The sequence below is a fragment of the Haemaphysalis longicornis genome, unplaced genomic scaffold, assembly GCF_048455015.1.
Source record: "Haemaphysalis longicornis isolate Haplotype H1 unplaced genomic scaffold, Haemaphysalis longicornis Haplotype H1 scaffold_9, whole genome shotgun sequence".
Lineage (NCBI taxonomy): Eukaryota > Metazoa > Arthropoda > Arachnida > Ixodida > Ixodidae > Haemaphysalis > Haemaphysalis longicornis.
The window spans coordinates 112,616,249-112,639,439 of record NW_027526460.1 but is presented as its reverse complement, the minus strand read 5'-3'; the positions used below and the strand labels follow the sequence as shown (position 1 = coordinate 112,639,439).

Genomic DNA, 23,191 nt, shown 5'->3' with positions numbered 1-23,191 from the left:
TATTCCTACTCAGATCACGTGGAGCCATGGGCGCAGAGCGTTGCAAAAAGCGCTCATGTCAATGTAGCCCATTCCCAACCTTAGAAGCAACCAATAAGTTTGCGTAGCTGTTAGTGCATTTAAGAAGAAATGAATACTAATAATAGTAGTTTTATTCGTACTCAGAACGGGTGGAGCCAAGCGCAAATCGCTGCAAAAAGCGCTCATGCCATTGCAGCCGATACCCAACTTTAGAAGCGTCCGACAAGTTTACGTAGTCGTTACTGCATCTAAGAACCCAACACATCTGTCTAGACTTCGTTTCATCTGACATGTCCGCTCACAACCCCACCAAAACATTCAAAGCACCGAAGCAAACACGACAAAAACAACGGGAGGCTGTGTAGTCCAATGCACCGGCTCGTTCCACTGACGAGGGGAGCGCCGAGTGGTGGCGCCACCCGTCAAGATGCCCGGTCCCTACAGCCCAACGTTTTTGCGATGGTTCACCGATATCGGCATCATAACCATCCCCCAAAAACTTCGAAAAATTCCTAACCGTAATTTTGGTTTGTACGCTGATAACATTACACTTTGCATCACAAAGGCAGCGACGCTGCAATTGAGCCCGCTCTACAAAGAGGAGTAGAGGCAGTGAGAGAAGCGGCTGGTCGAACAGTCCTCACCTCTTCGGCAGCCATGTCCCAGCTACTCCTACTCCCACCGAAAACACAAATCTCATTCCCCCGAATATCCACATACACGTGCAAGGAGACCCCTTTCCGAAGGTTGAAATTATCGCAATTTCGGGCCTAACCATCTAACGTATAGATCCAATACCCATTTCAAACGCCAACTCGAACAACACGCCGCACAAACAATGCGTCTAATTGGACGAGTGACCAATAGACGCAGGGACCTTAAGGAGACTGAACGCCTCAGGCTCCGTCCAACCTTCGTCCTCGGCAGAATAGCACACTTTCTCCCGTATCTAAATCCATCTAAAACAGAGCTGAGAAGGGTCAACCTCATCCTCAAAAAAACCTCTAAAGCAGTGGTACAACTGCCCCTCAGCACTTCCACTACCAAATTCGAAGCCCTCGGAGGGCCTAACACCGCCGAAGAACTCATTAAAGCTCATCTCACCAATAAAATCACCGGACTCTCAAAAACTACCACTGACGCTCCTACTCTTCAGAGGCTACGAATCTACCCTCTAGACCCCCCAGAACACAAGATCACTCTACCTCCCGACACCTATGCTAAGCATAAATATATACCGAGCGTGCGCCGAGCATATAAACATATAGGCAAGCAAGCATATACCGAAAACATGCACCCAACTTTTCACACTGAAATGCGTTCACTACGTGCACAAGCATTACATCGGCAATACCGTGGCAAACCTAACGTCCACCACATCGCCGCAGCGGAATATCGGCGGCATGGTGCCTTCACAATAGTCTCGCATTGTACTCCTAATCAAGTTCAACGCAACTTCTTGACCTTTAATTGCACTAGCACCCCAGCCACGGCGGAATAGGCGGTTCGAAGCCCATTCTAAAACGGCAGTTCTAAATTTCGCCTGCGGCTTTATTTCGCCTCAGGCACTCAAAATTCTCCGAAAAGCACCCCCAACTTCCCCCACAGGAATAATCTGGGCTCTTGCGCACTCTGGCCTGGAGGGGAATGAAGTTGCCCACAGTATGGATCGGGAGCTCAACATCCGCGCCGGGGCCAGCTCGTTCCATGGCTTTAAATCCGCTAGAGACCGTATGACCATGTACAATGAAATTACTACCCATTACTGCCTCTCTCAAATTGCCTACCCCCCGGCACACACCCAACTCACCAAGTACATTTGCCAATCCTGCAAAATTACACTTGATTCATTGAGCAATATATTACCTTTAACCCAACTTTACTGCCTGCCAGTTCCTCGGCATTCTTCAGCACTTCATATGGGGGTGCCCCAGAGACCCATATCCAGTAATTACCACACGTGTGCAGTGGGAGCACGCGTTACGCGGCCCACACCAGGAGGCTCAAGCTTCGCTGGTGCCAGGGCGGCCACCATCGTCGTCTAACTGCAGTGCCCGACAATGAATGTGTTTCTTCTTCGCCGACACTAGCGTACGGATACTGAGCCCAAGGATCCGGACTCGATCCGTGCAGCGGCCGCCGCCTGTTTTCTAATGAAACCGAAAGAGGGAAATACCCGTGAGTCAAGATTTCGGCCCATGTTAAAGATCCCCACATTGCCTAATAAATTGTTATTTTGCAGTACGGCGAGCCTGAGCTTCGGTGCGTTACACCCACAAAAATATTTTGCATCAAAGTTGGTTAGATTCAATTGATTTGAGGACGCTATGCAAACAGAACATCATAGCTTAACAAAGACCGAATCTTGGGATTAAAGCCATGGGTGCTTACGGTAGAGATTGTCTGAAGCTTGTGCGCCATGAAAGAACTAGCGAGCGGACAGTTCGCGATCATGTCTGATGTCCTTCTGTGTAATTAGCGTATGAGCCTGCGTTTGTATCTTAACTGGTTCTCAACAAAAAGAAAAAAGAAACGAAAAACAGACGGAGACACGAGGTGATGTTAAATGAAAAAAAAGCAATGAAAGCAACGAGGCCGGCAGGAAGGCTCAACAATGGTTCAGGCTTGAATGCTAAAGCCCCCTGCCAGTTTCGCTGTCTTCAGCGAAGCTCCTCCGACACCTGCGACGCTGATGTGTATGCCATCGTAGCAGCGAACCCACGTGTCGGCCTCAACAGGGGGTCCGTCTCGGGACGTGTGAAGGAGCGATCCGAATGCTGTCTCCTCCGCGCTGCCGTCGCCTCTGTGGCCTTCTTTCGTTCCCTTCTTGATGCCTTCTGATGGTCTTGCTTGGCTCCTAACTTCGTCAGTGCTAGCCGTACAACGAGCGCCGTCGCGCAAAAAAAGGCGGGAAAGGAAAAAAACAAACATGGGTGAAACCAGTTTAGGACACGCGCGGGTCGTTGTCACACCGCACGTGTCTTGCTTCGCGGACTAGTTCGGCGGTATCAAAGGAGGACTAGGTCTTATACAAACTTCTCTAGCGAGAGAACGGCGTCACTCCACTCGCTTCTCCTTTCCATACAAAAAAGAAAAAGTGGCCAACCACGGCGTCGTCGGCCGGCGATCACCTGCGTGATTTGTCCTCGTCGCTGATGTTACATGGCCGCGCATTCGTTTCTGCGGGGCTGCTTTGCATATGCGGCCGCAGCCGGACGGGGTCGGCGAACGATTTGAGCGAGGTCAAAGACTCTTTAAGCGAGCATTTCTCGGCTAGGCGCGTGTCTTCGTCCTCTAACTCGCTGGGGTCCACATTTCGTCGGCCGCTCCGGTCGCGAAGCCCCGTCGTGAGTCTTTTGAGCTGCAAATCCGGCGTTCATATCTACGCCGGCAGCCGGTGCCTTCGTAATTAATGTTTTCACTTACCCCCATTTTACTCCATTTCTTACCCCTCTCTCTGGACACAGTGAATTGCTATGCGGTCCCCTTGGGTCGAGACTCGTGCACCCACCCCCCTCTTTTCTTCATTTCACAATAACGAGAAAAAAAGGAGCTTTATCTACCAGTTTCATCCCTAACGTGTGCCCGGTGTAGTTCTGAGTTAGTTTCAAACAACACCAGTTTGCACTCAGCGTAACGACTGAAATATATTTGTCAGCGGTGAAGGGAAACGAACTTTCAGTCGTCGTGCGCCGAGAGTGCTTCACTTGTTCTAAATAATCAGTCTGCTATGTTAACTAAGTAAAATAAGAAAGAACGTTCAAGGAAGCCATGTGCTGTGGGGAGTAAGATTACTGTGCGTATAAGAGCTCATGACAGTCAGGACAATAATACAATCTTAGTTTTATGAACGTACTAAGTAGCGCAAAGAAACAGACACAAGAAAGAGGACACGAAACAGGCGCTACACTTCCAACTGTCTATTAGCGAAGACAGCATCGTGAATTTATAGGTACACCCATACATTGGCAATAGACGTGCCAACAATCGTTATGTAAGGAATTTATGTAAAAACCACACCTCAGCATTGAACAGTATCACTAAAATATCACTAATGCACTCTGTCCCCTTCAATGTTATGCGATGAGCTTCCAGCAGTTCACGGGCCTCCATGATTTCTGCATTTTCCCAGAATCTTGGTCTTGGAAAATCGTGACTCAAACTTTGCGCAGGAAAGACAATGCGATGTCAAATGTGCGCCTTTGTTAGACTTCAAATTTCGCGCATGCTCCCCGAGGTGGTCGTTCAGACATCTTCCAGTCTTCCCGATGTAGGACTTTCCACAGGTGAGGGGGACTTCATAAACCATTCCCACCGCGCAATGAACGAACGGCTTCTCATGTCGTTTTTCACAGGCCCTCTTTTCTTATGAACGTACGATGCTGTTTTCTTTAATAAACAGTTGGAGTGTTGTGCCTGGCCCGTGTCCAATTTCTTGTGGCTGTCTCTTTGCGCTACTCAGTATGTTCTTAGGCCAAAACCAACACGCCCAGCAACAAGTTCTCCGAAGTAAAATCTTAGTTGCTTCTCTCGGCGACGCGGCCTCGTTATTCTGAGGGTTTCAGTCGTATCACGCTTTGCAATACTACCGTGGTCTAAAAATGCATCTTTCTTGTTTCTTCCTACTCGGACTTTGCAACCTCCCAATCTCGTGATTAAAAACGCGGCTCCAATTTCATGCTCTCAGATTGCTTCTTCCCAGAATGCTATTGCTGTGTAGGGGGACGGCGCGTCGTTTTAAGATTAGACGAAGTTAGCTAGATTAGGAGAAAACGCGGCTGCACCGGCCGCGCCTTGAACGGCAGACGGTGGATGGCGACAGCACGTTTTTTTTATATAACAGAGCTAGCACCCAGGCATCGGTTATAGGTGCGAAGTGGTGGGACGATCTTATAAGAAACAACGTTCTGCGCCAATGTATCGTATATAGGATGATGAAGAGGAAGAAAAAAATTACCACCCCTTCCTGGGAAAGTTGAGAGAAACGCGAAAGCTTTCCGACAGTGATTGATTGATTGATTGATTGATTGATTGATTGATTGATTGATTGATTGATTGATTGATTGGTTGATTGATTGATTGATTGATTGATTGGCTGTTTATTGCAGGAGGTGATAAGACCCTGAAGGGGATGTGGGAGAGTGGGAAAAGGGGAAAATTTATCAAAACGAAAGTCTTCAAATACACATTTGTTCTTCTTGTCACATTAGAAAGTCAGTTCGCACTTGTCACAGAATCACTGACCCATACAGGGCTTAGTCAATCACGAATCAAACCGACATAAAAACTGCGTCAAAAGAGTGCCAAAACCTTCGATACAAGTGCGTCCAATCGATCATCAAACCCTCGAAGACCGAAATCGCAAGCGAAGAACGAGCCCGGCATGCGACCATTTTTCGCGCACTGAGTAAACACATGTATGCATGATCTAAGTGCATACCGATACGTGGTTTATAAGATAAAGGTATACTGCTATTGTACTCCATCTCCGTGGTTAATGCGTGTATTGTCTTGTCTAGAACCGTTTGCTTATACGCGATTTTCACGGTAGCCATTGTGACACAATAAAAGCCCGGATTCACGCATGCGCCGTGTGTCCAGAAATCTTATCAGAGCTTTTCGGTCGACCAACCAGTCTATGAAGAAATGGATTAGTTTTTCGTCAGGACGCCATAAGTCCCGCTAAAAGAGATTTCGCTTTAAAAAACCCGCCATTCCAGCCCTGCGAAAGTGAGCAAACGACGTAAAGGCGACGCAGAACTTAGCTGAAAGGTGCGAGGAAATATTACTAGTTCATTACTTAATTAATTATTTAATGGATGAATGAATGAATGGATGAATTTAGAAGGGAGAGATCGCACGCTTCGTGCGGGGTAAGAGGAGGAGAAGGTGGGGAAATAAACCAGTGAGCTAAATTGGTACACTTTCCTGCGATTGCACCGTCGGTGCAATTGGTGCAATTTTCTCTTGTCCGGTCCGCACACGGACCAAGGACAATGTTTATTTTTCTTGAGCGTTGACCGCATTCATCCCTAAGAAAGACACACGCATACAAGCACACACTTGTATATTGACTCCACTGATCTTGAAAATAGCGCCTACTAATGATAACTAATCCACTCTAAATGCATATAGAAGTGATGAGACATATAAGCTTGAGGTCCAAATCATTTTTTTGAACGGAGAGCGGCTTTTCCGGTTACCGCGTGCTAATAGCACACACGTTCGTTTCCCAACGCCGCACGCTTGGACACCTTATCAAGCGTGATCTACATCACGAACCGGAACTTAGTGGCTGGAGAAGTCGTTGCAGTAGCTAAGGAACAAGTTTCAAATCCTCGCATCAGCTGAAATGGCAGCCTGTCTCTCTCTCTGTGTTCCCTCTCTGGCTGCTGCTCATCGGCTATTGGAAACATCCAAGATAGCTTCATTCGAAGGCAACGCATATATATATATATATATATATATATATATATATATATATATATATATATATATATATATATATATATATATATATATATATATATATATATAGCGAATCAGAATGGGAAATGAGGGGCTCGTTGACAATAACACAGAAATAAGAGTTGGCAGTCAAGAAAACCCCGGAAAGCAATGTGGAGGATGTGGTAGGTCATTGAAACAGATAAAGAATTTAGAAAGAAAGGAAGAAAGTGGAGAAAAAATACCCGCCCGGTGGGATCCGAACCCATGACCTCCAGAATACCAGTCTGGTGCGTCAACCACTACGCTACCGGCGGGGCTGTTTCCCCACCACTTTCTGGGGTATTTATGTTTTAGGTATTTTTGTTTCCTGTGCTTGGGGGTGGTAGCCAGCGCCACTCGGACTACTCGGTGTGAAGGGGACCTTCTTTTTAACCTCCGGGCCGTGACTCGAGTGTCTACGACATGTCGAGAGTGGTCGACCAGCGTTTAACCCTCTTAAGCTCCCTTTGGCACCAAGACTGCCAGAACAGAGGCCCTCGCTAAACATGTAGCGAATCAGAAAACGGGAAATGAGGGGCTCCGTGAAATAAGACAGAAAATAAGGGTTGGCAGTCAAGAAAACCTCAGAAAGCAAAGGGGAGGTTGTGGTCATAGACACATATGAAGAATTTTTTTAGTCAGAAAGAATGTGGTGAAAAAATGCCCGCCGGGTGGGATCCGAACCCACGACCTCCAGAATACCGTATTCTGGAGGTCGTGGGTTCGGATCCCATCCGGCGGGCGTTTTTTCACCATTTTCTTTCTGACTCAAAAAAATTCTTCATGCCTTACTAATTCGGCTATCTGGGCGACTGTGTTCTCCTTCACTTTCTGGGGTATTTATATTTACTACAACTGTATGTAACGCTTGAGGGTGGTAGCCAGCGCCACTCAGACTATACGGGGAGAAGGGGACCATCTTTTCGAACCCCGAATTGGTAAGGCATTCGAGATCTAATCGAAAGGCGTGGGTTCGGTCCCCACTCTGGGCGCGTGTTTTTCTTTCTTTCTACGTAAATAATAATAAAAAAGTATACCTTCACTAACGGTCAAAAAATAGTCTCACCATTCCCCCCTATGCCTCCTTTGGCGTTGTATACTGCCGCCATTTCTTCCTGTGTATATATATATATCACACGCACTACGTCATACAGTCACAGAGACATATAGCTCCGACTCACGGGGCGATATGCGTATGCTTTGGTGATAAGCTTGGTCCCTGTAAGCTGGCTTTCCCTCATTACGTATTTCGGCGCGCGCGGGTGCGCCATAAAATCCCGGGCCCTAGCCATAGTGGTGTCGTTTAAAAAGCATAGCTTGTTCCTTCAAGTTGTTTAGTTCGATATAACGGTCGAATTTAAAAGTTAGTTCCACAAATTCGCGCTGTTCAAGGAATGAGCTGTTCCGCACGTGCGAGCCTCGCTATCGAAAAGACCTTGCGGCGACAAGAGAGCGTACGCGCGACAAGGTGGGAGAATTTCATGAGGCTTCTTCCCGCTTTTTTAAATGAGCGCCACACTTTCGGTACGTGTGGAAAATTCTAAGGGAAGGAAATGCCGATGCTATCTGTCTTGTGGAATTCCAGCACGTTGCGTTATCTGCGCCATCGTAGCCTTCAAATCTAACACGCTAACGCCGTTGGGATTCCCAAGAAGGAGACGTGAAAGTTTGTCTATTCGGATCGATGTCGCAATCGCGACTCCTTTCTCGTCCTTGCCTGTTCTTCCGCTACACTTAGCGCTCGATCTCCAACCTTTTGACCGATTCGCCTTGCTGCTTAACGAACCTAGTTTCCCGAACTATTGTCTCCAGAGGGCAAATTTTGTGCAGTTTTAATACAATCGAGTACATTGCTTACGTAATTCTCATTTTCTCGGAGAAATTCCTGAACATTGATCTTTCTGAAAAGTAAGTGCGATGTTCATTACTTTTTTTTTTAATTCAGAATTTGGGCGTTCACCGCGCCGGAGCTTCACTGGGCTATGAGGTGCCGCTGTGAATGGGAACAGATTAATCTAGAGCACCTGGCGGTCTTTAACGCGAGCTATAATCTTGACACATGAGCGTTTTCGTTTTTTGTCTCCATCAGAAAAAACGGCCGCTGAAGATCCGACCAAACCCGGGAGCTTGGGTTTAGCAGGACAACGCCTTAGTCCCTCAGCCACCGCTATGGGTAACGTCCATTTTAAAATCAACCCGTTTAGGTAACTTTTTCAAACGCTCGTTAGGGAAAAAATGGGGTAATTTCCTGTGTATAAGGGATTGGTATCAACATATAATGGGAAATAGCAGCCAAGGCAACCAACCACCTGGCCAATTAGTATACGCTGGGACAGCTACGTGTACACGACAATTTAATATAGCTGCACGCACTTGCGTAGTTGTGTGGCGAATCCGGCAATACATCGCCGTCACGTAGCCTAATTCCTAAATATCTGAGGCTCAGTTAGCGCGGTCGGGGTTAGCTTCTCGCTGCAATGCGCAGGATTAGTATGACTGAAGTCATAAGGCTGCATCCGTCACCAAGCTACCTTCAAGTCTTGCTTCCTTTTGCAGCCGTCATCAAGTGGGCTTCCGATTTTAGCTCTTGCCTTAGCGCTTTTCTAGCAACAACAAAAAACGTTGGCAGCGAACAAAGCAGCTCCCCAACTGATTGTCGTTTCCCTGTTCTTTTTCGTCGTCGATATCTACAACTACGCCAGCTCGTATTTTCACAGGACCACGTCAGAAGATAGGGAAAGAGAAATGAATGCTCAATGTCCCCAGAAACACTCACCAACAAGCGAGAACAGACCATGTTATGGGCAACCGTTTCAGTCTGCAGCGTACGCATAAATGCAATTCTGTACATACGTGTAGAGACAGCGGTGGCCGTTTGCGAGGATACTGTTTTGACCTTCGTTGGTAGCAGTGAAAATGACGGTCGCATATGTCAGCCTCGCCGCGTGGAATAAACAAGCATTTTGCAAACGCTTCTCAGGGTAGGTTCATATCATGTTGGTTTAAGATATTTTTTTGCTGACGAGGCATTTGTAATACGCCCTTCATGAGCCCGCTGTTATTTTCGAACTTCCTAGAATCCGTTAGTATTTATTTCGGCGTCGTGAAGCATTTCGCAAATACAGCTAGCGTAGCGTACGTGACAAGGCTACCGCGAGGTTACGGCGGTATTTTGCGGGCTTGAAAGCAGCCCGTTACTGTGACCGATACAAGTTTCGGAAAACAAACGGGACATCACGATAGGAAGCGACGTCATCAATGGCGTCATAACTGAAAGTGCGGTTCTACTGCGGGGACGTCGTAACTTTGATGACGTCATTATCAGTGTCGTAAGGGCAGCGCAGTTAAGAAGCAGTGTGTGCGGAGATAACGGTATCTGTAGACAGCCGAAGGGAGGCTGAAACCCCGACCGGTTTTGCTGAAACGAGCCCACAATGCTTATAAACACAGCACAGCAGAAACTCCAGGTGAAAACGCGCAATAACCGCAGGTGTAGCTTTCCGGCTCATCACACTTCTTTCAGAAGTAATTACACTGGCGTTTCTCAGTCCGATGCAAAGACATTTCGCAGATCTAACATTGAGGGCGAAATCTTGGTTTGAGCGCAGTTTCAAGAATAGCACGTTCCTGTCCTAAGCTTGAAAGCCGTCAAAACTGTCACCTTTATATTCATTGGCAGCAATTCTTCAGAACAAATTGCACAAAAAACTACCGTATTTTCGCGCGTATAACCCGCCCCTGCGTATAATCCACACCCATACTTTGAGCCCATCGGAAAAGAAAAAAAAATAATCCTCGCGTATTGCCCGCACATTTGATACAGGAAAGTCTGCACCAAAGCTGCTGCTCAAGCAACACATCACATACTATGCAGACAGAAAAAGCGTATATTTAGCAAGCGGAATACACTGATTGCAAGGCGGAAGTCACAATTCACTAATAAAATTCAGTTATAGCGCGCTCGTCCTTGTTTTTACTTCCTTGTCCCTGCATGCTTTGCGCAATCGCTGCCGTGGAAGGCTGTGTTACTTCGTAGAGTCTTCCCGGCACAACGCGCACTGCCGTGAAGCTGCAGTAACGGAAAAACCCTGCGTATTGTCCGCACCCCTACTTTGCCACTGAAATTTTCGCAGTTTCGGTGCGGGTTATACGCGCGAAAATACGGCGTTACGCTTTCTTCAACATAAGTTTACGTTGTTTATATCCAAGTCGACTCTTCGCTCTATGCGAAATATTACTTTTTACGACAATTTTACATTTTAAGATAGCGGCAGCAACCAGGAAGGTGAATGGCTACCTGCAAGAATGGTTCCACTCCCACGAGGCTCTGCTGAATGAAGAAGTTTCACTCTCTCTCGGACCAGCCAGCAATCTCAGGATGTGGTTATAGGAATAGACTATAAGTCAATAGTAGCCGTGGGGCTGTTCAGGTAGCGAGTGTAATTTTGTGGCACGATCACAAAATTGTGGGCTGGCCAATTTTATCATTTAAAGCTGGGCACGCGCGTCGGAGCTCGACTTGGCGATGCAAGGCGGGCTAAGGATGCGTGGCTGTGGTGGAACCGATGGCGACTGACCTTGAACACAGAATTAACGAATTGGCACTGCTTAATTGCCCTTCATCTTTTCCAAGTGGGCAAGTTGGGGACATCTAAAGCCAGTCACTCTTAACATTTCAAACGAGAACTTGATTTTTTTTAGTTTGATAGACGTTATTCTTAACTGGCCAACGTGCCAGATTTCTCGGCGGGAATCCTGCTAGAAGCTGTGTGAGTAAATGGATTCATAGAGGCAAATGCTCGCTTTATGCAAAGCTGTTCATTGTTACCCTCCTGCGGTGGTCGGTGTCCGCATATTGCATAGACGTCGCGCCACGCAACAAAACTTTTGTCTCCAGTTTCTAGTGAATATTCCGTAGCCCTATGTCTAATGGAGATATCCTGGAACAGATCGAACTGGAATCGGTCCCTAAGACAACCCTATAGTTACGCCAAGTTTGATTTATTTGTCACGATTCGTTGGTTCACAGTAAACTTTAAACTCTTCTTTTGTCAAAACCCTGTCGAAAAAAATTATGACAATTAGCCACTAAGGCCACTGTAAGATTTCGCCGAGTTTCATCTATTTTTCATAATTACACGCGCATAGTTTACAGTAAAGTTGTAAATATTGTGTAATTTCCTCCCGCTGTAAATACATGGCCTTCTCCGCGCGAGTGGGGAGGAACGGTCAGTTGTGTTTGTCGGCAAGAATAAAGCTCGAGTCATTTCAAGTTTCATCCAGATAATTAACTAGGAAGTATGCCCAAGAAAAAATTACGAACAGGCGTGCTTTGTCCCGTGCCCTCCTTGCACTGCGCCCTGGTCAACGCATATCGTCACTACAGAGCTTCTCTGGCCGTCTTCGCGTCAGACTGGGAAGGATTTTTCTTAATTCTGAGTATTCTCCATGCATGCAGAACTCACGCATGCAATTTCACGAGAAAGAAACTACAATTCACCTACGGTAGGATTAGAGATCAAAACCGTGCCTTCAACCGTTTTTTTTTTTTTTTCGTAAACCTACTTCAACGCGAACTTCGGCACTGTGAGGCCTGCTTTGTTGTGCGTACTCATCAGGCTTGCACGGATTCTAGCAGCTGTGAAGGTATAGATTAGCAAACGGGGAAAATCCCGGCAGCGGCAGCCGTTTTTTTTGCGATGAAAGCAAAACAAAAGCTCACGTCTGTCGACTTTTGGGCGCACGTTAAAAAGGATCCCTGCTTGCGTCTAAATAAATCCGTGACCCCCTTCGGTAGCTTTGGCGCGTAACCCCCCACACACACACACCCCCCCACCCCCTTTAAATTTCGTTTTTTGTTGTTGTTGTTTAAAGTATGCACCAACGTTGTGTTTGTAAACATAGGGCATGGACTACAGACATTCTCCTCTTAAACGCCAACAGCTGTGCCGCGCTGCTTTTGGAAGTGCCGTCTGCCGGCGCATCGAGCACGGCATCAATTTTGTTTTTCTGAGGTACCCTTTGTTCGGCTCCGCTCTGTGTTTGTTGTGGCTCTTCGTTTCATTTTTGTTTAGATGCATTTCCCTCATTTTCGCATTTCGCTGCCGATGCTAGCGCTTCCACATTTTCTGGCATTGCTCTGTGAGGCACGTTATAATATAGGAGCCGCGACTGCCGACTTCGCGTTGCAAGCCAACTTCTTTACTAGGTGCATGTTTTACGGTTTCCAATGCGTATTTTAACAAGGAGTCTATACTCGCGTGCAAGTTAAGAACAACAATAGCTCATGTAGTGTGTCACTCCGCCGAAGCGACGAATTCGGATGTCAGTGCGCGCGCGTGTTTTGAAAGGAGATGGAGCTTAATGCGGGACATTATCTGCCTTTTCTCTCGTAGTTTGTTTGTCGTCGCTGCAGTAGTTTATAAGCGGACTAAGTCCGAAAAGCCACTAAAACAGCTCGTGTGGCGTTCAAAATATTCGCAGTAACGCACTCCTTGCGCCGTACAGAGCATCAGCCTGCTGCGGTGATGAGGCGCAAAGGCAGCGTCTGTTGCTGTTCTTAAGTTGTCCCCGTGTATAAAAGTTCACCCGTACTCGCTCTCTGGTATTTATTAACAACCGCGTGACGACTCACATTCTTTCGGCAGTTCGTTTCGTACCAATCGTACGCACTTGCGAGGCAGAATCATGGCGCCAGATGGGAGTGATCTCCCGGCTGTGTAGGGTGATGCATGTCTACAGGTCTTCCCGATTAAAAGCTGCGTCCACGACAGAGCTTTTTGGCGTGTTAAGTAAATCGAAAAACTGGATGAAAAATTATGATATCGTCATGAAATGTCGAGCGCTGCTGGAGACGTAGCGGTTGGGAAAAGAATGCATTGCCCGCGAACGTTCAGAGTGGAAGCATCGATCTGGACGGTGACAGCTGGAAAGACAAGTGGCTTGCTTGACTTAAGCCCTGTCTTACTTGTGATGAGCCAACAGCTGTAGTATTCCTTACATAGGTACAGACAAGTTAAAAATTCTTCGGGCGCTGTAGTCTGCTTAAGTACTAGAAGAAAGTCTGTCTTACTGTTGCGACGGGTAACTTTTATATACACATCCACGCGTTGACACAGCAGCCAGGTTATTTTACCGCCCTTGACACATCTTGTTTACTCTTAACCTGGTGTAGAAACAAAAAAAATGGAAAGAGAAAAATCAGTATGAGAAAAGCCAGGGTTAACAAGATAAAGTGGAAGTAATGAGGCCAGTTGGCGAGTCGATGTTGCAAAAGACAAGGGGCATAAACCTGACAGCGTACGCCTTGTGCCCTTTAGGCTGTAATCGTCTTTGTCTACGGGGTTATTGGATTTCTCATGTCTGTCCTGGTTTAAACTGAGGGTTATTAATGCAAAAAAAAAAGTGTAACGTGAAAGCTCCCGCTCAGACAAGACTAATGGGCGTATTATTTCTGGCGAAAAGAAGCACATGACTTGCACCCGCACTGCTGTCTACTGTTCATGTTCATGTTCATCATTGTTCATGTAATTACTATCATTTTATAACGAGTTTCTCACTTTCGTAATCTTCATTCATCTCTTGCTGCCATAGCTTCTTACTTTACTTGGGTGTTTTTACCCCTACCCGCCGCGGTAGCTCAGTGGCTAAGGCGTTGCGCTGCTGAGCACGAGGTCGCGGGTTCGATTCCCGGCCACGGCGGCTGCTTTTCTGATGGAGGCGAAAAGCAAAAACGCCCGTGTGTACGAGATTTCGGCGCACATTAAAGATCCCCAGGTGGTCAAAATTAATCCGGAGCCCTCCACTACGGCGCGCCTCATCGCCTGCGTTGCGTCGGCGCGTTAAACCCTAGAATCAATCAATCGAATGTTTTTACCCCTTGTGTCGACGTCGGGGTCATTCAAGGTCACATATAATCCAATGACATATATGAGGATTTAACGGTAACTACCAACTGGCACTCATTTCATACAAGCACTGTTCAACGCTCAAAAGTTCCTCCCGACTGCTATGCAGTGGATGACCTTCTTCACTACCTTCTTTCACTAAATGTAAATTTCAAATTTACGTGCTGAAATGAGATTCACAGGGGCTTGGACAGCATGCCTCTCAAAGCCTTCTGATTGGATCATTTCAAAGTGGTCAGTAAGTATTCTTTCGCGTCGCAGTGGAATTGGGCGCTTTCAGGGTCGGTCACCTTGAGAGAGCGAACGTCAGCCGTTGGCCTACCGTGCTGATTTTTTTTTACGCCTCAACTATAACCTTTTAACGGACTTAAAGCTTCGCCAATGACCCGTGAGACAAAAAAAGTTTTAATGCGAATCATTCTTAGGTAACTAGTCCTGGTTTCAATGGTCTTTCTGGCTGGGTGTCCCATCGCATACACGCTCGAATACGTCATAACAGCTGCCGTTGGCGTAGGACGAGTACGCAACACACGCTCATACGGGCTCACATACTCACCCGCACGTGTACTAACGGATTTCGTTTCTGTGACAATCAAGGGATCCTTATCTGTGAATTTAAAGACTGAACAAAAATGGTCTGCCGGGAAATCTTGCCCCGAGTAGATGATTCGCTGACTCGGGCTCCCCGTCGACGTCGTTTGCTCTTGGTTTCTAGCGGAACTGGCTTCTCGTTCAGAATGGGCTGTAACTCAACGACTCTTCACTTGACGGCGACTCCTATGACTCTTTACTCGGCCAACGGCATGTCTTCAGAAGTCCGTTGAACTGGCCTTTCTCGCGATAGCACGCATGCATTCACGGGCAACCACAACCCCCTTCTCTTCGGTCACCCGCCTGCTATTCCAGCGGCCGCATCTGCTGCGAGACGGCACAAAGGCGCAAAGAAAAGACGAAACGCAGGGAGTAAATCTGCTCCTTTCCTGGCAGAGGACGTTCACTCCTGGGTCGAGGTGACTGAATCGTGACGCGGAACAGCTGGCCCACCGATCGCTCTCCCCTCCCCCAGTCTCCGTGTTTGCTCTTTCGTTCCTTTGTGTTTGGTCTGTTGTTTTTCTGATCGTCTGCGTTCCCGGCGGATAGCAGACGACGCGCCTCTCTTGTTCCTCGGCGAGGGAACAATCGACGGTCTCTTCTTTGGCGGGAAACCCCTTTCGCGGCCGTTCCCGCTCGGCGAGGAGGAGGAGGGCGACGAGGAAGGGGTTGGAAGACGCAGGTAGACCGTTGAAGCCTTACTTCCGACTCCTCCTCCTTCGCTTTGAGCTACCGCTCACGCACGGAAAAAAACGCTGACTGCCTTCCGCAACTTCGGTTCTGTGGGGTTGTTTATGGTTATTTTTATCTACCGTTCGCGACCTTTCGCGTTCGCATTGTTGTGAATAAAGAGCGTTATAAGAAAGGCAGGAACGAGCGGCGGAGAGAGATTTCGCGCGTGGCAAGATATCGATTCGCTCCGCACGAATTCGTATTCAGCCCTCCGTGCCGTTGGCCTCGAATACTGCAGCGAATCAGTTATAAAAGTATTTGATATTGTTTCTGCGTTTATTTGACTCCTCGCTGTTCGAACCGCAAACATTTCAATACAGCTGTGTAGAAAGACGGCCTCAGTGCAGAAATAGAATGCTGTCTGGAGCATAGTGAATCTTCGTCTTGACGTCGACATTTTCGGGAACGTTTTATTCTTTTCTTGGCGCTTTTACGGGCGTCGGGTTGCTTGACGTTCGTTGCTGTGGCTCTTTGCATGATATATGCCTCTTGCTCGCTTCTCAAAACACGAAAAGGAATTTCAACGTGCCGATGACTCTCCATAGAAGGAGAGGCCCGTGTAAAACGGTTTTTCTTTTATTTTATCGTCCCTTCCAATTTATCCATGCATTAAATAAACGAATTATGATTTATTCTATTTCATGCCATTCTATTTCTCGAAGTCAACAATGTTGGTTTCCCGTCCCCTACGCCTTGTTGATTTTGCTGCTCGTGAATGTCTATCTTGGTATTCGACTTCGCCTTCACAATGCTGACCTTTACTCTGCCGCTGGCTTTACGCCCTTGCTGCGCTATTTTAACCTTTACGAAATGTCTGCCACGACAGACTGGCAATGGCATCTAAGTTCTGAACACAAATGCCTGAGATTTTTTTATAAACGTTTTCAAAAAGAGAGTTATTGTTCCGAATATAGCCCTCGAGCGCCATTTTTTTTTCGGTAGTCTTACGAAATCAGCTATGCGTGTTCATTTATTGAACGACATCCAAGCCCACAAAGAAGATAAGGTGAGAAGATGCGTAAGAAGACTGGCGGCACCGTTGTTCGCTCGAAGCAGAGAGCACACAACACGCCACAGTATCTTTGCTTAGGATTTGGCAAGACATGAAGAAACACGCAGGGAGGGGAAAAAAATGAAATACTGAGGCGGAGTTGCTCGCTGGCGAACAACTGACATTTTCGCAATAGGAAATTGATTACTGAGAACACAAGTCGACGGATAAGTAACGCCAACAAATAACGTCGCTCTAAATAATGCAACCAAACCACCAAATACAAACAATATACAGAGAGGTACATTTCATTCGAATAAAAAGGACAGCGGAATTTGACAGGGGCAGTTAGCTTGCAATACCAATTTTTTTTTTTTAATGTTGAGCAAGCTGTAATTATTCATGTTCATTTCACAAACTGACTCCGGGGCTCCCCCGTAGGAGTCTTTACTATATTGATATTTTGACTGAAGTAGCTGTTAAAAAGCGCCAGAAGGTGATTTTTGAATATTGTTGCATGGTACAAGTAACACGAACATGGTTGAAGGTGATGCAATGTATTTCCAGGTCGGCCAAGACAGCATAAGCAAGGCTACGCGCAACACTAAACGTTATCTTCCTTGAAGCGGGGGGAACATGCCGCTGTGCCGCTGCCCATTTATTTATTTATTTATTTATTTATTTATTTATTTATTTATTTATTTATTTATTTATTTATTTATTTATTTATTTATTTATTTATTTATTTATTACTGCAGGCCCTGATCGGGCCTGAGCAGGGTGGGAAATATTGCGTATAAAAATAAACTAGGACGGGTGTAAACATAAGGGGAAGAACAGTACATAAATGACGGACCCGCCGCGGTGGCTCAGTGGCTAAGGCGTTGCGCTGCTGAGCACGAGGTCGCGGGTTCGATTCCCGGCCGCGGCGGCCGCTTTTCTGATGGAGGCGAAAAGCAAAAACGCCCGTGTGTACGAGATTTCGGCGCACGTTAAAAGATCCCCAGGTGGTCAAAATTAATCCGGAGCCCTCCACTACGGCGCGCCTCATCGCCTGCGTTGCGTCGGCGCGTTAAACCCTACAATCAATCAATCAATACATAAATGACGGAGATAATTATGCCTAATATGACAGAACCTAAGCAACCTATAATCAAGAAAGCAGTATTACTTAAACAACTTATTACTTAAACTCAAACCATATATTGTTTCCTTTCTTAAACACCCACACAACTGTATATCGTTACTGGCCCCAAAACCCCAAAGGGATTTGGAAGAGGTGTATACTACTTACAACTGGAACTACATTTTTGTTTTCTTTCCTAAAGCATCTACATAACTGGTAATTATGCATATCGCTTACATGCATTAACTTTAGGTATTTAGAAGAGGCTATATTTGATGTTTATACGAAGAACGCACTAAGATAGGAAGAGCTGTGTTTTGCGAATGTAAATTATTCTACACATTTTTTATGGTTGCTGCCCGTAAACCAGGTCTGAGTGCTTCAAGTGGGATGACTGTTTCAAAAACCGCCGAGTAGAAGCGGCAGCGTTGCTTTTGCGAGGTGCTTTCCGCACGCGCGTATAACTCCAGTAGGAAATTCCTGGAAGAAACCCTGTTTCCTTTTTAGGCTGCTGCACTTCTCGAACATACCGCAATGCGCAGCTGCTTTCTTTTCTTACCACATTTTAGGCGCCCCCGGATATAAACAGACTTGATCAATATGTGTGCGATTACCCATTGTTTTTAAGTCAGCCAAAAAGAACCACTGATTCTACACGTCGTTAGGACTTGCGGTCGTATGTTCTCCTTCGGAGCACAATGACTGCACGGCTGCTCTTTCTACAAAAAAAAACTGAAAAAAGCGTTTGAAAGGACATTGCACTCGAATGACCTTCGAAATTTCAAATGCCATTCGAATTAGAAGGAGCGCCGCCGATCTACACGACTATTCTCAAAGGCAATTGAAAGATTCCGCGTTCGCCCGCCATGTTTTGGTGTCGCCACTGCTGCCCTGTTTCGTTATTGACAGTAATTTAATCGCAGAGTTAAAATGAGCAAGAAACAGTAATTAGCGACGAAATTATAACAATCTACAAGGGCGCACAAAACACGTGCTGACAGCCAGCCTTTTTTTTTTTTTTTCGCAGCACCGGCGTTGAGAGTACCAAGTTACCAAGGTAGCGATCGTAGAGCGAGTGATAGAAAACAAAAACAAGGAGAAATTATTAAGATTGTGCACCTTAAACCCCAATGTTTACTCGTAAATAATTGTTTTTATAATTACGGCATGCAGAAACTGCTCTCGAGGGTACGGTACCGTTCGCGCTTCGAAGGCCTTTGAGAATTTCAAAGGTCGGATGCCGTCCTCCTTCTACTCAAATGGCATTACATTTAAATGCCTTTGAAAAACACCGTGTAGTAGCTCAAACGTGTCATTTGAGTCAAATGTCGACTCAAAGGCCTTCGAAACGCTCGTGTTGGACAGGTATTTAAAAAAATGAACTGAAGCGCACTGTGAACTTTAAGCACACACAAAAAAAAAACTGTCTCCTTACATCTTGTAACCTCGCACCCAGTTTCGCAGCTATATGTTCTAGAGGCCATGATGTCTTCGTGAATTAACTCGAGCGTTTTGGTTTTGTCCTGCCAGTAATTTCACCGCCTTCGACGTGTTATCCCTAGGCTGTGCCAACGCGTTGCTACCAAACAAATGTATTGTGCGGCTCCCCCGTTTAACTCGCGTGTTTCGTTATTTCTCCTGTTTTTGTGAATTTAATGTAATAGTTTCCCCTGTATGTTTTCGTAGCCCACGCCATGGTCACTGTACCTACCTTTCCTAAGCAAGCCACTTCGCAGTATGCTCATAGCTGCACGTTTTGGCACACAGAAAAAAAAACAATAAATAAAATAGCGAACGAAAATAACCTGTATAAATTATCAAATATCTCTTCAGTATTGTTTCTTGTAACGTATGAACCGGTGTTTTTGTATTCAAGCAGCATGAAAGTGTATCCAAATTCAAACTACTATGGCTTTACGCCCTGACACATGGCTGCCTTTTCGTCTCGTCTCACAAATGTTTCCGAGCGAAACCTTGCGAGATCTCGCAAACAAGTTATCGCGCAAGAACGCCTCGTCACAACATGGCACCGCTATCTCAAGGAACAGTGCGCCCCGTCGACCCATGAAGTTGCAATGGAAAATTCACAGCTGGACAGTATTTCTTCTGGAAACGTAATGCTGCCCTTTCAAGCTGTAACAGCCCAGTTGTTGAAATCGCAACCACGGGGCAATCGGAAGGCCGTCCTCCACCGACGAAAGACTTCTTGCCTGACCGGATCCAGATATGGGTCACCTTCAAGAAAGCTCTGCTTTGCACGTAGGAAATGGAAATCTACACAGATCTGCGCACCCTTACTGGCTCCTCTTACACCCCCTTTTCTCTTGCCCCCCCCCCCCCCCGAAAAAAAAACATTTTAGAGTAACTTGGGTATACCTGTCACGAAAATCGATGTAACCAGAATATTTTGCGCAAAACTGCATAGCGAAAGAAAGAGGGGGTTTGGTGGATTACGAGTACCGTATATGTCTCCAAAGTTACATGGAAGGTAAGGGAAAGTGGGAGATACCTCCTGCCCCAACGTATTGGCCTACTGCCATTTTTATCGTATTTCTGGGCATTGCCTCATTAGTACACACTTGGACGTAATAACGAAACCGCGTTAACACCAACCATGTCAAGAAGCACGTAAATCAGTTTTCTGTGGTTACGGGTCAGGGATATAACCTAAATAAGCGTTCAGCGTTTGCGTCAGGCAGCATGGCAAACGATTCGCTGCATACGTCATGAGTTTGGAAGAATATTTCGCAATGCTCACCTTGCGAATCACGCTTGCCGTAAGACGCGTGTGGACATGGCATGAAAGCTTCGTACCCGGAAAGCGTCTCCACGAAAAGGCGCCAGAAAGAAGGAGGAGAGCGTCAAGCAAGGGCAAACAGGGAAGGGCACAGCGTATGATCTTGTCGGAGCACCCGGAAGACAACAACATATCGCGCAGAGCAAACAGCTCTAAAAGAGATATGCCCCGATAAGGAGTGCTGTTCTTACGAAATACTCTCGTACGACAGATTGCGACTGGCGACGTCATAGAGTGGTTTCCGGAAACCATCAAGAAATACCAGGCCTTACCCAACACTCTACCCTCCCTATACAATTTTTCGAGTCTACCTTTGGGTGACTTTTTAACTGCAACTACCGCCCTACCTTGTGCACGCTGTCATTGCCGCTCTTGCTGAAAATGGGGGGGAGGGGTGGGGGCAACAATTATGGGAGCATTGGACACGTGGTGTTAATGCTATGATTGTCTGCTGGCAGAATTTCATGGCCTTACTTAAGCCGAGAGCCTTCTGTTAGCGTTTTTCCTCCAGCCTTCCGGTAATGACGACAGTGATATCGGAGTACAAACGTTTGGTTTGCGTCGCCTCGCGTCCATACCATCGAAGCAGCTGAAGACATGTTCGACTGGTTTTTCATAGAGTCACATGGTCGGCTGTTCGTTTGTTCGATAGCACTCAGTGATAGCACACGCGTGGCTCGTTATTGCAGAACCTAGGAAATGCGCGTAGGAGATTTCTTTTGTATGGATAGCACCGCGTTCAGTGCGTCCGTTGCTTGAAGGCTCAATCCTTCTCGTCCTTACCGCACACTTTCGCGTACTCTCGAGGTAAGTTGGTAGTAATACATTTTGAAAAAGAGCTAGCGTAATTGCTTTATTGTCGTGGTCAAAGTTAAACCGCCACAGTCTTCTCCATCGTTCCCACCAATGTCATCATACTGCGCTTTTGCGACTCGCTTTCCTCGTAAATTGTCGAAGAACCTAACAAGAGAACGGCAAAAATATTGCAAACTGGCCCACGTCCAAGTAATGAAAATGCACACCACGACGCTGCAGTTACAGCAACTTCCGGAAATGTCGCCGCCTGTGCTGCTTTATCTGGCTCGGCAATTTTTTCGAGGCCCGCATTATTGCCAATATGGAGGGAAAGCGCCAGAGAGAGGGTGTCGAGTGTCAAAATGGTGTCGACGGAAGCTCTCTGTGGCGAAGTTATCGCGTTCCCATTTGTGGCGTCGCAGGGCGCAGAACTGCTCTGATGTGGCGCGAATTTTGTTTTTTGAAAAAAGATCGTTCTAGTGTTTCCTTTTTCTGTTTTTGATTTATTGACGCCAAACAAAAATTTGGGACCGCCATTAGGGCATTTTGTTTCTGAATGATATCTAGTGCATTGACAACAAAACTGACCGGAACGCTGTATGCTCAGCATAGATCCACGAACATCAGTGCGTCATCAGCCTTGCTCGACGAGATACTCTTTCGGTAATTGAGTCATACCTTTCCTTTACAGAGTAGAACTGCTTCTGCGTCCGTTAGATCTCCAGAAAATGCAAGTATAGATGTTCAAGAACGTACAAGATCGTACCATGCGTGCTCTGCTCTATAATACAGACCGCAAGGTATTGATTCTTACAGCATGTGCAGCATGACGTACTCAACACGAGAGAAGTTTTCAGAGTACAAAAAGTGACCCTTGCGCCCCTATGAGGGGCTTACGGAAGTACATAATGTGGTGAATTGTGTGAATTTAATTAAGGCTATGGACAGTAATAGAAACGGTAACTTGAGCCGGCCGCCCGCCACCAGGGTTAAACGCTAGCACAATCAATTGATTATCAGGGGGAGAGGGGAGAGGGGGTCAATCACCTTCCACCAGCGCTGTCTCAACGAGTATTGCGAAGCGTACAGCGTAAACCACTCCATTTATCACGGCCACGCTTTATTAACACCCCCCGAAAGTTCCCTTTAGGTGATAGGCGCACCGTGTAAGGAACGGCTGTGGATTAACTTAGGCCGTCTGGGGGACCATTTCTCGGGAGGCGCTATTGGTACACACTGCCGTATCCTTGTTTCGTACCATTTAGAAAAACAGCCATCACGAATGGTAATGAAAGCTCAACATTGTGCTCAGCAACACAATGCCTTGACAGCTAAAACACCGTGGCGTACTGCACATACTAATCACGATTCACCGTACATAATTAAGCGGAGTTGCCTTGTCACTTATAGCGAGTGGTAGAGTTCAACCCGGTGTAGTTCAACCCGGCGTAGCTGAACCGATGAGTTTTAGTGAGTTGAAGTTAGGAAGACGCTGAGGTTTGAGTGAGGTCCGAAATTAACGTGACTGCTCCCCTGCGGAGTAACACTTACGTCTATTTGGGCTTTTTGCTGTACTGGACGATGTTGAACGCCCTCTAAGCTTGAATCGCGAGAAATTGATATATCTTATCGGGGAGGAAACATATATCCTAAGTAACTGTTCACCTATGACCTACGAAACAGGTTATACGTGTTCCTTCGGCCATCCACGTTTGTTACCATTGGCCAAAGAACGTTTTCCT

The 23,191-nt window shown here is 46.5% G+C and overlaps 1 protein-coding gene across 2 annotated transcripts in view; it reads right to left on the bottom strand.

Moving 5' to 3' along the window:
- LOC144153038 (cytochrome P450 302a1, mitochondrial-like) overlaps positions 1-23,191 on the bottom strand; it is a 99,189-nt gene that overhangs the window by 58,944 nt on the left and 17,054 nt on the right. Inside the window, exon 1 of one of the 2 annotated variants that reach the window (XM_077684670.1) lies at positions 20,616-20,801. The exons of the other annotated variant lie outside the window; for it this stretch is intronic. Coding sequence (XP_077540796.1) covers positions 20,616-20,786 — 171 coding nt within the window. The 5' untranslated portion in view covers positions 20,787-20,801. Of the gene's footprint in view, positions 1-20,615; positions 20,802-23,191 lie in introns of those variants that run through there. 2 annotated transcript variants of the gene reach the window in all.